Source organism: Mustelus asterias, chromosome 2 (assembly GCF_964213995.1).
Source record: "Mustelus asterias chromosome 2, sMusAst1.hap1.1, whole genome shotgun sequence".
NCBI classification, from domain to species: Eukaryota; Metazoa; Chordata; class Chondrichthyes; order Carcharhiniformes; family Triakidae; genus Mustelus; species Mustelus asterias.
The window spans coordinates 21,085,439-21,099,260 of record NC_135802.1 but is presented as its reverse complement, the minus strand read 5'-3'; the positions used below and the strand labels follow the sequence as shown (position 1 = coordinate 21,099,260).

General features: G+C 47.3%; 1 protein-coding gene across 1 annotated transcript in view; it reads right to left on the bottom strand.

Annotated features, from left to right (window-relative positions):
- The window catches only part of dpp6a (dipeptidyl-peptidase 6a), a 343,110-nt gene that overhangs the window by 13,179 nt on the left and 316,109 nt on the right, over window positions 1-13,822 (bottom strand). The window contains exons 19-20 of the mRNA XM_078232219.1: window positions 13,350-13,467; window positions 8,854-8,912 (exon numbers count right to left, since the gene is read on the bottom strand). Of these exons, the coding sequence (XP_078088345.1) occupies window positions 8,854-8,912; window positions 13,350-13,467 (177 nt within the window). The remainder of the gene's footprint in view (window positions 1-8,853; window positions 8,913-13,349; window positions 13,468-13,822) is intronic.

The window sequence follows — 13,822 nt, the reverse complement described above, 5'->3', positions numbered from 1 at the left end:
AGATCACCCATCCAGGGAAACTGCCCGGACATGGGACCCCCGGGGAAGCACCACCCATGGACATGGGAAATCCCACCATCCCATGGACCTCCATAAACAAAGCCCCTCCTGCCCCAGCAGTGGCCCCAGCATTGGCCCCAGTTCACCTGGTCCCCCTTTGCCAAATGCTGTTGTAAATCCTGGCAACATGAGGAACGATACAGTGGGGAAGCCACTTAAATGTCTGGTACTGGGGATGCTGACCTTACATGGCGGGGCCTCATCACAGATGGCAGGGGAGAGGTGTGGGAATGGGAACTCCCGCCAGCGTAAAAGTTGTTTAAAGACTCCCGCTAGATTCTCCACCCCCACCGGCTCTCATGCTTGCCGAAATGGTGTGGTTGGTGGGGGGAGAGGGCGGGGACGGGGTGTGGAGAGTCTCCCTCTCCACAGAACTCCTGTATTCATAAGAAATAAGAAATAGGAGCAGGCGTAGGCCATCTAGCCCCTCAAGCCTGCCCCATTCAATGGTCATTGGTCAGAACATTGAATACAGGAGTTGGGATGTCTTGTTGAAGTTGTACAAGACATTGATAAGGCCACACTTGGAATACTGTCTACAGTTCTGGTCACCTTATTGTAGAAAGGATGTTATTAAACGAGAAAGAGTGCAGAAAAGATTTACTAGGATGCTACTGGGACTTGACGGTTTGAGTTATAAGGAGAGGCTGGATAGACTGGGACTTTTTTCTCTGGAGCGTAGAAGGCTGAGGGGTGATCTTATAGAGATCTATAAAATAATGAGGGGCATAGATCAGCTAGATCGTCAATATCTTTTCCCAAAGATAGGGGAGTCTAAAACTAGAGGGCATAGGTTTAAGGTGAGAGATGCAAAAGGGTCCAGAGAGGCAATTTTTTCAGAAGGTGGTGAGTGTCTGGAACAAGCTGCCAGAGGTAGTAGTAGAGGCGGGTACAATTTTATTTTTTAAAAAGCATTTAGACAGTTACATGGGTAAGATGGGTATAGAGGGACATGGGCCAAATGCAGGCAATTGGGACTAGCTTAGTGGTTAAAAAGAAGGGCGGCATGGACAAGTTGGGCCGAAGGGCCTGTTTCCATGCTGTAAACCTCTTTGACTCTATAACTCTATGATAAATTGTCAGACCAGTTGAGTATTTCCGGCAGTTTCTGCTTTCAATTTATTCAATGACTGGGGCATCGAAAGGATGAATAAATTTGCATCCATACAGCCATTTATCACCTCTTCGGGATTTTCGCAAAACACTGTCAGTATCGATTAAGTGTTTTAAAAACCTGCAGCAGATCAAGAGTTTCTTTTCAAAGGAGAATCTTTTGAAGTGTAAGAAATCTGAAGGATACCGTCACTAATTGACTTTCTCCAGCCACGGATGCTATGATTTTACGATGCAGAGATCGTATTGAAGCAAATGTCCCAGGGGAGAAATGCCCTCTCTCAGACAGGTAGGACAGAAGCCTCCAGATTTAATTCCTGTTGGAACGACAGCGCTCTTTGTGGAATGGTGAAGGAACACAGGCTTTGCTGAGACTCTCGGACTGAGTTGCAGCGTTATCATTCCACCTCCGGGTTCCCTGGAGGTGTGGGGGGGTGGGGGTGGCGTGGGGGTTGACGCCATCACTGGCAAAGGGAGGGTTTTTTTAAAATTGAGGTGGACCGTGCGATGGGTTACAAGGGCCCACCCAACTTGAATCTCTGAGGCTGCAGCAACCACAGTAATGGAATGGAGTCCTGAGAAAGCTGAACTCCCTCCAATAACCAGGCAGCTGTGGACGGAAGTGACCAAGGAAGTCAGCAGTGGAGTGTTGTGTATATTGGGGCATGCCCCTTTAAGAGAACAGGTCAGGTGACCCAGGACTCAAGCTGCATCCTGGATGGAGCTTGCCTCGCCAGTCTTGTGCTGACTGTGCTAGGATAAAGATGTGTTCATAGAATCCCTATGGTGCAGAAGGAGGCCATTCGGCCCATTGCGTCTGTACCGACATTAATCCCACTCTATCCCCATAACTTCATGTATTTACCCAGGCAAATCCCCCTGACATTAAGGAGCAAGTTAGCATGGCCAATCAACCTAATCTGCATATCCTTGGACTGTGGGAGGAAACCGGAGCACCCGGAGGAAACCCACGCAGACACAGGGAGAACGTGCAAGCTCCACACAGATAGTGACCCAAGCCGGGAATCAAATCCGGGTCCCTGGTGCTGTGCGGCAGCAGTGCTAACCACTGTGCCACCGTGCCACCCCAGTGTTAATAAACTGTTCCAGTTAGTTTACTATCACTGATCTCTTGTTTTATTATAAGTCTCAATATCAGACATTGAACACAATACAGGGGTGTTGTCCATCTAACCTGGGGACTTTGCAGCAAGAATACTTCAGGAAGGCAGGAAAGGTAAGTGCCATGGCCAGGCCAACACACCTGGCAGCTCCATTCATTCCTCTCTTTCTCTCCAGCACCTTCTCCAATCCCCATCGGAAGAGCTGACACCGTCATCCTATTATCCTTTTGCACCCATGCCTAACAGCCACAGCCCCTCCTCTGCCCACAGGCCATCACAAACACTCACATCTACTTGACTTACTTTGCAGGCGGGTAGGGCAAGAGACAGAGACCTGGCGGGGGAGAAGATTGACGCTCGGGTGACTGGCACCTTGATGGCAATTGGCAATACGTGCCTGTCTGAGAAGGATGTCTTGTTCTAACAGGGCTCACATGTCAGTAGCCACCTGTGGTGAAACGTCGAGGTATTGGTGCACAGACATGTCGGAAGAGCTGATCCTTGGCCAGGAGACTCCATGTTTCGGGTCCCACCTCTCTCTCCAGCTGGAGGTTGTATCCATCCCCTCAGCGCTGTGGGGCACAATGTGACTGAGGAAAAGGGAGCTGATGCTCTCGCTGCTGCTAGTGTCTTATTGCATTCTTTCATGGGATATGGGCGTTGATGACATCTTTTGATTTGATTTGATTTGATTTATTATTGTCACATGTATTAGCATACAGTGAAAAGTATTGTTTCTAGCGTGCTATACAGATAAAATATACCGTTCATAGAGAAGGAAACGAAAGAGCGCAGAATGTAGTGTTACAGTCATAGCTAGGGTGTAGAGAATGATCAACTTAATGCAAGGTAGTTCATTCAGCAGGGAAGAGCTGTTCTTGAGTCAGCTGGTGCGTGACCCCAGACTTTTGTATCTTTTTATTGGTGGAAGAAGGTGGAAGAGAGAATGTCCGGGGTGCGTGGGGTCATTGATTATGCTGGCTGCTTTACCGAGGCAGTGGGAAGTGTAGACAGAGTCAATGGATGGGAGGCTGGTTTGCGTGATGGATTGGGCTACATTCACGATGTTTTGTAGTTTCTTGCGGTCTTGGACAGAGCAGGAGCCCATACCAAGCTGTGATACAACCAGAAAGAATGCTTTCTATGGTGCATCTGTAAAAGTTGGTGAAAGTTGTAATGGATGTGTCAAATTTCCTTAGTCTTCTGAGAAAGTAGAAGCGTTGGTGGGCTTTCTTAACTATAGTGTCGGCATGGGGGCACCAGGACAGGTTATTGGTGATCTGGACACCTAAAAACGTGAAGCTCTCGACTCTTTCTACTTCATTTCCATTAATGTAGACAGGAGCATGTCCTCCACTATGCTAATGGCCCTTGAACTGAATAGTTTGCCACATGAGTTCAGAGAGCAATTAAGAGTCAAGCACATTGTTATGGGTCTGGGGTCACGTGTGGCAGACCAGGTAAGGACAGCACACTTCCTTTCCTAAAGATACATCAGTGATCCAGATAGCTTTTTTTGCGACACTCGACAAAGGTTTCATGGTCAGCGTTACTGAGACCATTATTTCCAGAATTTAGATTCTACCAGCTGCCGTTGTGGGATTTGAACCCATGAGCATTAGCCAGCACCCTCTGGTCTTGCTTCTCCTCATCAGAGGCGGAAGGTAAGAGTGCGTAAGTTCCCTCCTGCCATGCTGATGGCTGGGAGCAGGAGAGCACAGCTGAAGGTTATGGAAGCGCTGAAAAGGTCAAGTGCCTACCAAGCAGTTGGCAATCACCCATCAAACAATGAGAGTACCCCCTGTGAGAACAAGTGGCTTAAACAACAACCTCTCATCTGGCCACGGCTGGAGCTCTTCACTGTTTGTTAGCTTCACTCAAGAAGCTCTTCCTGCTCACCACTTGCTTTGGTGACCCTGGGGAGTTACTGAAAGGTTAGCAAACAAATGTTAGCAAAGTGCTGACTCACAGCTCCAGGGACCTGGGTTCGATTCCCAGCTTGGGTGACTGTCTGTGTGGAGTTTGCAATTCTCCCCGTGTATGCGTGGGTTTCCTCTGGGTGCTCCAGTTTCCTCCCTCAGTCCAAAGATGTGCAGATTAGGTTCATTGGCCATGCTAAATTGACCCTTAGTGTCCCGGGATGTGTAGGTTAGAGGGATTAGCAAGGTAAGTACATAAGGTGATGGGGATAGGGCCTGGGTGGGATTGTTGTCAGTGCAGACTTGATGGGCCGAATGGCCTCCTTCTGCACTGTAGGGATTCTATGATTCTATGAAATGCCATGGCTTGCAAATCCACAATTAAGGGTTAAGACAGATATTAATTGACTCTAAGAACCTTCATTACTTGCCTGATAGACCAAAGGAGATGGCCTTCAATCCCATCCCACAGAAACCCAGAAGAGAGCGGGATGATATTGGGACATCACTTTTAGGGGATTTAACTCTTCCCTTGCTGGGAAAAGCTCCCCCTGTAGGCAGACCTGCTGTGGTACATGTGTCTCTCTTTAGCATACCTATGATGCTGTACTGTTGAATAGCTTTGCTCTGCTGAGGTAGGAGATCCCACCAAAGCTCCCATGGCAGTCATGATTACCTTCTCTTACACAGTCTTACAGTGCTTTCAAATATTCCCTACGAATATTTCCAACACCTGTAACCTCTCTCTGCAAGTGCTTCTTAAATTTTTTTTTCATAATTCCTTTCATTCACTGTATCTCCTTTTATCTGCTGGGAGGATCTGTTCCATGTCTCACGAAGAGGTCCTGACTCTTGTCTGGTTGAACATTAAGTGCTTATTAATAATACATAAATATGTTCATATACAGGGTATAGTCAAAGCCATGAGCTAACTCCATGCTTACTTCTACACGGGTCTATATCCAGTGCACAGTTGACTCTAGTCTCAGGTCATGTGTCTCCTTGCAGCACACTGAGGGCAATATCATTTCCCAGTCCCATATTAACCCATGCCATGCCAGAGACCCTTATACTGCACCTCCCCCACAGGCTTTACCCAATGTATTTACATTACAATCATGTGACCCCCTTCTTCCCCCCTCAAGTGTCTGACTTTATAAATTCAGATGGTCTGGAGGTTTGACAATTCTTCCAGATTTTGTCCTGGTCACATGCAGAGGAGAGGTAGATTCCATTGATTTGACTAACATTTGTGGTTCTGACCTTGAGTTGCATTCTGTTTATGGCACTTGATTGTCTTTTTCTAATCGCTCAAGTGTACAGTAGGAAGTTTGTCTCAAATGATGAGTTTATTGGCAACGCATAAATATGTACATACATACAGGGTACAGCACAAATGTTGAGCTAACTCCATGCTTGCTTCTACACAGGTCTCTGTCCAGTCCAGAAATAACTCTGGTCTCAGGTCATGTGAATCTTTATATTACAGCGTGGATGGTACTGTCTCCCAGTCCTACATCAACCCTTGCTATGTCAGATACCCTTTATGTACACAAGCCACGTCCAGGGTCACACATTTTTAACTCTCTCACGCAGCACCTTGGGTACATGCTACCTAAGGGGCTTTTGAGATTAAAGAGCACATAAGGTGAGTTACTCAACATAAGTGAGCAGAAGCTGGTAGTATTCAGAGGAGGAATGGAATTATAGAATCACTACAGTGCAGAAGGAAGCCATTTGGCCCATCGAGCCTGCACTGATAACAATCCCACACAGGCCCTATCCCCGTAACTCCACATATTTATCCTGCTAATCCCCCTGACACTAAGGGGCAATTTAGCATGGCCAATCCACCTAACCCGCACATCTTTGGAGTGTGGGAGGAAACTGGAGCACCCGGAGGAAACCTACGCAGACATGAGGAGAACGTGCAAACTCCACACAGACAGTCACTTGAGGCTGGAATTGAACTCAGGTCCCTGGCGCTGTGAGGCAGCAGTGCTGACCACTGTGCCATCGTGCTGCTATTAGCTAATAACTAGGTGATCTGGAAGCCAACTTGCCTCCAATCTTGACTGGGAGCTGGACCTCAGGGGATCTGACTTTAAAAGAAAAACGCTTTCTGAGCGGGTTCACATGCACCAAGCTAAAGCCAGACAAAAATGTTTAATTCGTCAGCTGGCCTTTAGCATGTACTTAGTAAATACGGGAACACATTTTATCTGTGAGTAACATTAGTCTCTGGCCGGTAATACTCGGCGCAAAAAGAAACTTCTAAATGTAAAGGGTCACAGGACAAATTAGCAAGGCTTTGAAAATAAGCTGCCCAACTTTTCCCAGACGTGTTCAACAGACTTGTTCACCATTCCCACCATTTTATTGCCAACTATTTTAGTGCTGGGATTAGCCTGCTCCAAGAAACAGATTTACACTGCGGATAACGCAGCAGGCAAATAAATTTTACAGCAACAGGGCGGCACGGTGATACAGTGGTTAGCACTGCTGCCTCACAGCACCAGGAACCCGGATTCAATTTCGGCCATTGGTGACTGTCTGTGTGGGGTTTGCACGTTCTCCCCATGTCTGCGTGGGTTTCCTCCGGGTGCTCTGGTTTGCTCCCATACTCCAAAGATGTGCAGGTTGGGTTGATTGGCCATGCTAAATTGTCCAGGGGATTAGCAGGGTGAGTATGTGGGGTTACGGGGATAGAGCCTGAGTGGGATTGTGGTCGGTGCAGACTCGATGGGCTAAATGGCTTCCTTCTGCACAGTAGGAAGCTGGGAATGGAGGGATACAAAAGAATGGTCTAGTTTGGACCAAGGAGCGGCACGGGCTTGGAGGGCCGAAGGGCCTGTTCCTGTGCTGTATTGTTCTTTGTTCTTTGTTCTAGGGATTCTATGATTACAAATTTTGTGCAAATGGAAAAACTTGCAGGGTGCTCCTCGAAAACAAAACATCTGGAGCCATACTTATGGCGATATATCAAAGGAAGGTTCACATTTATATAGCGCTTTTCATGACCATGAAGACATCTCAAAACACTTGACAACCAGTGAGGTAGGAGAGGCAATGGTGTAGTGGTATTGTCACTGGACTAGTAATCCCGAGACCCCTGGTCATGCTCTGGGACCTGGGTTCGAATCTTGCCACGGCAGATGGTGAAATTTGAGTTCACTAAAAATCTGGAATATAAAAAAGTCTAATAATGACCATGAAACCATTGTCAATGGTCAGGAAAACTCATTTGGTTCACGAATGTCCTTTAGGGAAGGAAATCTGCCAAACTTACCTGATCTGGCCTACATGTGACTCCAGAGCCACAGCAATGTAGTTGACTCTGAAAAAAATGATTGACTCTGAAATGGAGGACAGTTAAGGACGGGCAATAAATGCTGGCCCAGCCAGCGACACCCACATCCCGTGAATGCATTTAAAAAAAGATAAATTTCGAAGTGTTGTAATGCAGGAAATCCAGCAGCCAATTTGTGCACAGCAAGCTCCCACAAAGCAGCAATAATAATGATCAGATAACTTTGAGTGATGTTAATGTCGGAGAATGAGGGGGTGATCTTATTGAGGTGTACAAAATCATGAGGGGCATAGATAGGATGAACATACATAAACATCCCCAGTGTTTTGGCCAATAGTTCCCCTGCTTTTACATGCACTTGAACGGGAGATAGGACTTTGGTCTAAAGTCTCTTTCGAAAGACGTCACGATTGGAATAAAGTTGTCACAGTCGGAGAGAGGGCCTTTCAGAACGGCAAGCCAGAAGTCAGAGCAGTCAGAAAAATTACTCTGCGCCTCTGCTTCAACAAAGTAATATCCTGAATGTGATATTCATGATTGCTGGCAGATATTGTGTTTGCGTCTCTCACATTCAATTAGCCTCTGACCCGTTAGGAGCAGAGTGTTAATACAGCATGTCACTGAGCTAAACATTCAAGCAGAGAAGATGAAAGCTAAAGGCCAGTTCCTAATTAAAAGGCACATTACAGAATTATGCAGCCTTTATCAGATGGAATGCTCTTTTTATTTCACGAGATATTTGATACGTCTTCGTGGACTGCAATACAAAGAGGAAAAGGAAGTGAAGTTACATTGGAAGGCCAGGATGTTAATATTTCTGGGAGAATTGTGCATTCGTTAGCATTTGGATGCATTTAGGAGAATGACTCCTAGCTACCTGGGCGGCACGGTGGCACAGTGGTTAGCACTACTGCCTCACAGCGCCAGGGACCCGGGTTCAATTCCGGCCTCGGGTGACTGTCTGTGTGGAGTTTATACGTTCTCCCCGTGTCTGTGTGGGTTTCCTCTGGGTGCTCTGGTTTCCTCCCACATTCCAAAGATTTGCAGGTAAGGCAGATTGGCCATGCTAAATTGCCCCTTTATGTCCCAAGATGTGTAAATTAGGGGGATTGTTGGGGTAACTGTGTGGGATTACGGGGGTAGGACCTGAGTAGGATGCTTTTTTGGAGAGTCGGTGCAGGCTTGATGGGCTGAATGTCTTCCTTCTGCACTATAGGGATTCCATGATTCTGTCCATTCATATTTCAATACTGAAAAATCCCTACACTGCAGAAAACAACTGATTTGGAGAGTCCAGAAAGCTTCGCGTTGGTTTCTTTGCACTTACCCCATAACCTCTCTCAGCTTTGTTGGGCGTACCAAAGTATCGTTCCGAGAATGCAGATGCTGTGAAGAAAGAGATGACAGATCAGATGTGCAAAGAGATGCCGCAACAGCTAAAAGCCAGCTACATTAATCTCCCACATTTGTCTGCAAGCATTGAGAAGAAGGATACATCTCTATTGTAAATCACAGTGCAAATAACAGTGCAAATCACAGTGCAAATCACAGTTGTAAATCACAGTGTGGGACAAGCTGGTTCAACCGGCACGTCTTTTCCCACCCAGCATTTTGCATTGGTCCATATTTGCAGCAGTTATAGCCTCCGCCAAAAGAGTAGGATGTCATTCAAAGTTGAGGCTTCCTCACTGAATGTTTTTAAGGCAAGGATAGATAACGTTTTGAACAGTAAAGGAATTAAGGGTTACGGTGAGCGGGCGGGTAAGTGGAGCTGAGTCCACAAAAAGATCAGCCATGATCTTATTGAATGGCGGAGCAGGCTCGAGGGGCCAGATGGCCTACTCCTGCTCCTAGTTCTTATGTTCATCTGTTATGCAATTGAGCGTATTATCATGGACAACATGTTCTCGGCTGATTATTTTTCATGCGATCGAGGATAGCATGGAGTTAAAGGCAGGAACTCAACCTCCCTGGCCTTTTGCAATGTTCCAGTGAAGCCCAATGCAAACTGGAGGAACAGCATCTCATCTTCCGATGAGGCACTTTACAGCCTTCCAGACTGAACATTGAGTTAATCAACTTCAGAGCATGAACTCTCTTGGGGCAGCACGGTGGCACAGTGGTTAGCACCGCTGCCTCACAGCACCAGGGACCCAGGTTCAATTCCGGCCTTGAATGACTGTCTGTGTGGTGTTTGCATGTTCTCCCCGTGTCTGTGTGGGTTTCCTCCGGGTGCTCTGGTTTCCTCCCACACTCCAAAGATGTGCGGGTTTGGTTGATTGGCCATGGAAAATTGCCCCTTAGTGTCAGGGTGACTAGTAGGGTAGATATGTGGGGCTATGGGGATAGGGTCTGGATGGGATTGTGGTCGGTGCAGGCTGAATGGGCCACATGCCTCCTTTTGCACTGTAGGGATTCTATGATTCTCTCCTCCACCCCCACTCCATCTCCATTTATTTTATTTCATTTCTTCTTTTTGTCTTAATCATCCATTTTTATTAATTTATATTCTTATTTTTGTTTTTCCACTTCTAACATCTCGCTTTCCATCTTGTTCCCCTCCCCACCCACCCCTCCCCGCCCCCCCCCCCCACCCCATTAGGGCCCACTGCTGCATCCCTGCACTGCACCATTGTTCTACCATTCACACGTTCCGATCTCTTAATGGACGCTCTTAGCACCATCTCAGTCTTTATCATCACCATTTACATTCCCTCTGTATTTTTGTCTATGCTATCTGTACCAATCTGTACCTCCATCCCCCCTCACTCTCACTAGAGTATAAATCTTGTCTGTTTTTGTTTCAGATTCCAGCATCCACAGTAATTTGCCTCGAGTCAGCTTCATTGGTGGCTTGGCTGGTACCAGTCACTTGAATGGAGCTGAGCTCAGCAGGGTCAGTAGCAAGGATACACCAATGAGCCTCAGTGCTCTGAGGTAGGAAGGGAGGACTCAGCCAGGGTTCAAGCTGCTCCTGACAATACCATGATAGGGTTCATTTTGGCGTTGTGGCGAGTGACCGTCAAACGGCCGATCCACGAAGTACACTATTCCCTGCAGGGATGGACAATTCACTCTCCAGGCTAATAACACACTATCTTTCACAAATACGGTTAGACTTAAAAGCAATTACTGCGGATGCTGGAATTTGAAACCCTCCCCCAACATCTTCATCTGTCACAGCTTACCCTTTAATTTCAACTTCTCTGCCATTTGGCCATTCACACCTTCTATTCTCTCTATGGACTGCCATTAGCAGTCTTTTCCCCTGGTTTCTGTGGCTATGACTCATCTTTCATTCCCTCCCCCTGCAGTATAAATATCTCCCACTTTCTATGCCTTTTAGCTTTGACAAAGGGTCATCTGGACTCGAAACGTCAGCTCTTTTCTCTCCTCACAGATGCTGCCGGACCTGCAGAGATTTTCCAGCATTTTCTCTTTTGGATACAGTTAGGCTTATTTTCTTGGAACATGAGGGGATTTTTAAGTCTTAAGTTCTATTTATTAGTGTCACATTAACACAGCAATGAAGTTACTGTGAAAATCCCCTAGTCACCGCACTCCGACGCCGGTTTGGTTACACTGAGGGGCAATTTAGCATGGTCAATGCACCTAACCAGCATGTCTTTCGGACTGTGGGAGGAAACTGGAGCACCCGGAGGAAACCCATGCAGAGATGGGGAGAACGTGCAGACTCCACAAATATAGTGACCCAGGCCGAGAATCAAACCCGGGTTCCTGGAGCTGGGAGGCAGCAGTGCTAACCACTGTGCCACCATGGAGGATATCCAATAAAAGTTTGAGGTTATGAATGGGATGGATGGTGATGTATTTGGGAAAGGTGTTCATCACCGTGAATGGTTCAGAAAAGCAGGGGACACAGGTTCAATGTCAGGAAATTGGAAATCAGAACGGAGGTCAGGCAGAGCTTGCACTCACAAAATCATAAATAATTATAAATGAGAAAGGCCCTTTGGCGGGTCGAAGATCATCATCCGGATAGCTCATACAGTCTGTCCACTTCAGTGTATCCAATTATTTCCAAACAATTCCAGGCTCACTTCTTTCATTAAGTTCTGTGAAAGCTAATTCTTTCTCTAGCTATGTTCTCTGTTCTCCTCCCGCTATATAATTCTGATGTATTATCCATCTTATCCAGTCCCATAATTTTCAGGTTGAATAGTCAAATTTTCCCTAGTCTTTTCTCATAAATTAGCATCAAAGGCCATGCCACAGGCACCAGAATGTATTTTTACTGACCCCAAATTTAAGGAAATGTAGTGAGATCCAGGGGTCAAATCTTTGCCACTGTGTTCCAGCCAACTTAAAAATGATTCTCTCGTGGGATGTGGGTGTCGCCGGCTAGGCCAGCATTTGTTGCCCATCCCTAATTACTCTGGGTGGTGGTGACTGGCCTTCTCAAACCACTGCAGTCCATGTGGTGTAGATATGCCCACAGTGCTGCGAGGGAGGTGGTTCCAGGGTAGCACGGTGGCACAGTGGTTAGCACTGCTGCCTCACAGCTCCAGGGACCTGGGTTCAATTCCAGCCTTGGGTGACTGTCTGTGTGGAGTTTGCACGTTCTCCCCATGAAGGCGTGGGTTTCTTCCGGGTGCTCCGGTTTCCTCCCACAGTCCAAAGATGGACAGGTTGGGTGGATTGGCCATGCTAAATTACCACTTGGTGTCCCAAGATGTGTAGGTTAGGGGGATTAGTGGGCTAAACAGGTGGGATCAATGCGATAGGACGGGGGGGTGGCCTTGAAAGGATGCTCTGTCAGAGAGTCAGTGCGGCCTTGATGGGCCAAATGGCCTCCTTCTGCATTAGAGGGATTCTATGATTTTGATGCAGCGACGGTGAAGGAATGGCGAAATATTTCCAATTCAGGATAGTGGGTGACTTGGAAGGGAACTTAGAGGTGGTGGTGTTCCCACCTGCTTTTCTCCCATGAGTTGTGGCTGTCAAAGGAAGCTTGATGAGATGCTGTGGTGCATCTTGTAGATGGTGTGCAGTTTTACTACTGTGCTTTGGTGGTAGAGGGAGAGAATGTTTAAGATGGTAGATATGGGTTCCAATCAAGCAGGCTGCTTTCTCCTGGAGGATGTCGAGCCTCTTGAGTGTTGATCATCAGAATCTGCCTGACTCACTGCAGGGGGGAGCATGGTGGCACAGTGGTTAGCACTGCTGCCTCACAGCACCAGGGACCCGGGTTCGATTCCCTGCTTGGGTCACTGTGTGGAGTCTGCACGTTCTCCCCGTGTCTGTGTGGGTTTCCTCCGGGTGCTCCGGTTTCCTCCCACAGTCTGAAAGATGTGCTGGTTAGGTGCATTGGCCATGCTAAATTGCACCCTCAGTGTACCCGAACAGGCGCTGGAGTGTGGCGACTGGGGGATTTTCACAGTAACTTCATTGCAGTGTTAATGTAAGCCTACTTGTGACACTAATAAAGAAACTTTAAACTCAATACGTAATGCTATGGAGATTGCACCTGGATGGGATTCTCTGTCGAAGAGTCAGTGCAGACTTGATGAACCGAGTGGCCTCATTCTGCATTGCAGGAATTCTGTGATTGAGTTAATAATTTTCAGTGTGAGGTTGGGGCACTGGAACACAATGTAAACCCCAGTGAAAATGGGGGAAATGGGTGGGAGGGAATTAGTGTGGATTAATATTCGGACGGCTATATTTTGGATGATTTGAAGTCGATGGGGATTAGGAGGCTGGCCAAGAGAGGATTGGCATTGTCGAGACAGCAACTGACAAAAGGGTGGGAGGGAGCTTCAGGTGAGCCGCGACGGGGAATGTTTACAAGCTGATGCTTACCGTACAGTTTAAAGTCTGTGATTGGAGAAAGTGCAATTCCGCACTTAAATAAGGCATTTTTTTTGTCAAATCCGTTTTCTGTTGTCAGCAACATCAGACTCAGATAACCACCGTAAGCCTGGGGAGAGACAGGAGACGTTAACCTTTCACACGATAGTTAATGGGTGGGATTCTCCCAAAAATATTCCAGCTGCACCTAAAAACTGGAGTAAATCCCGCTGGGTTTTCAGCGGGATTTTCAAAATGAAATCTCCCGCTCTCTGTGTACAGCAGAGTGCCCCAGCATGATTCACTCCGGAATTCAGTGGGCAGGGCCTATTCCCGCTGGAGAGGCCGGCAGCATAGCGCTGAGCGGGCCACTGCGCATTCGCCAATCTGTCAGCGCTGAGATTGGCACATGCGTAATAGCCCCGCTCTGCCGGCCTCCCGATCACTGGCTAGCTCGATTGCTGGCCAACCCCACAACCCCCGCA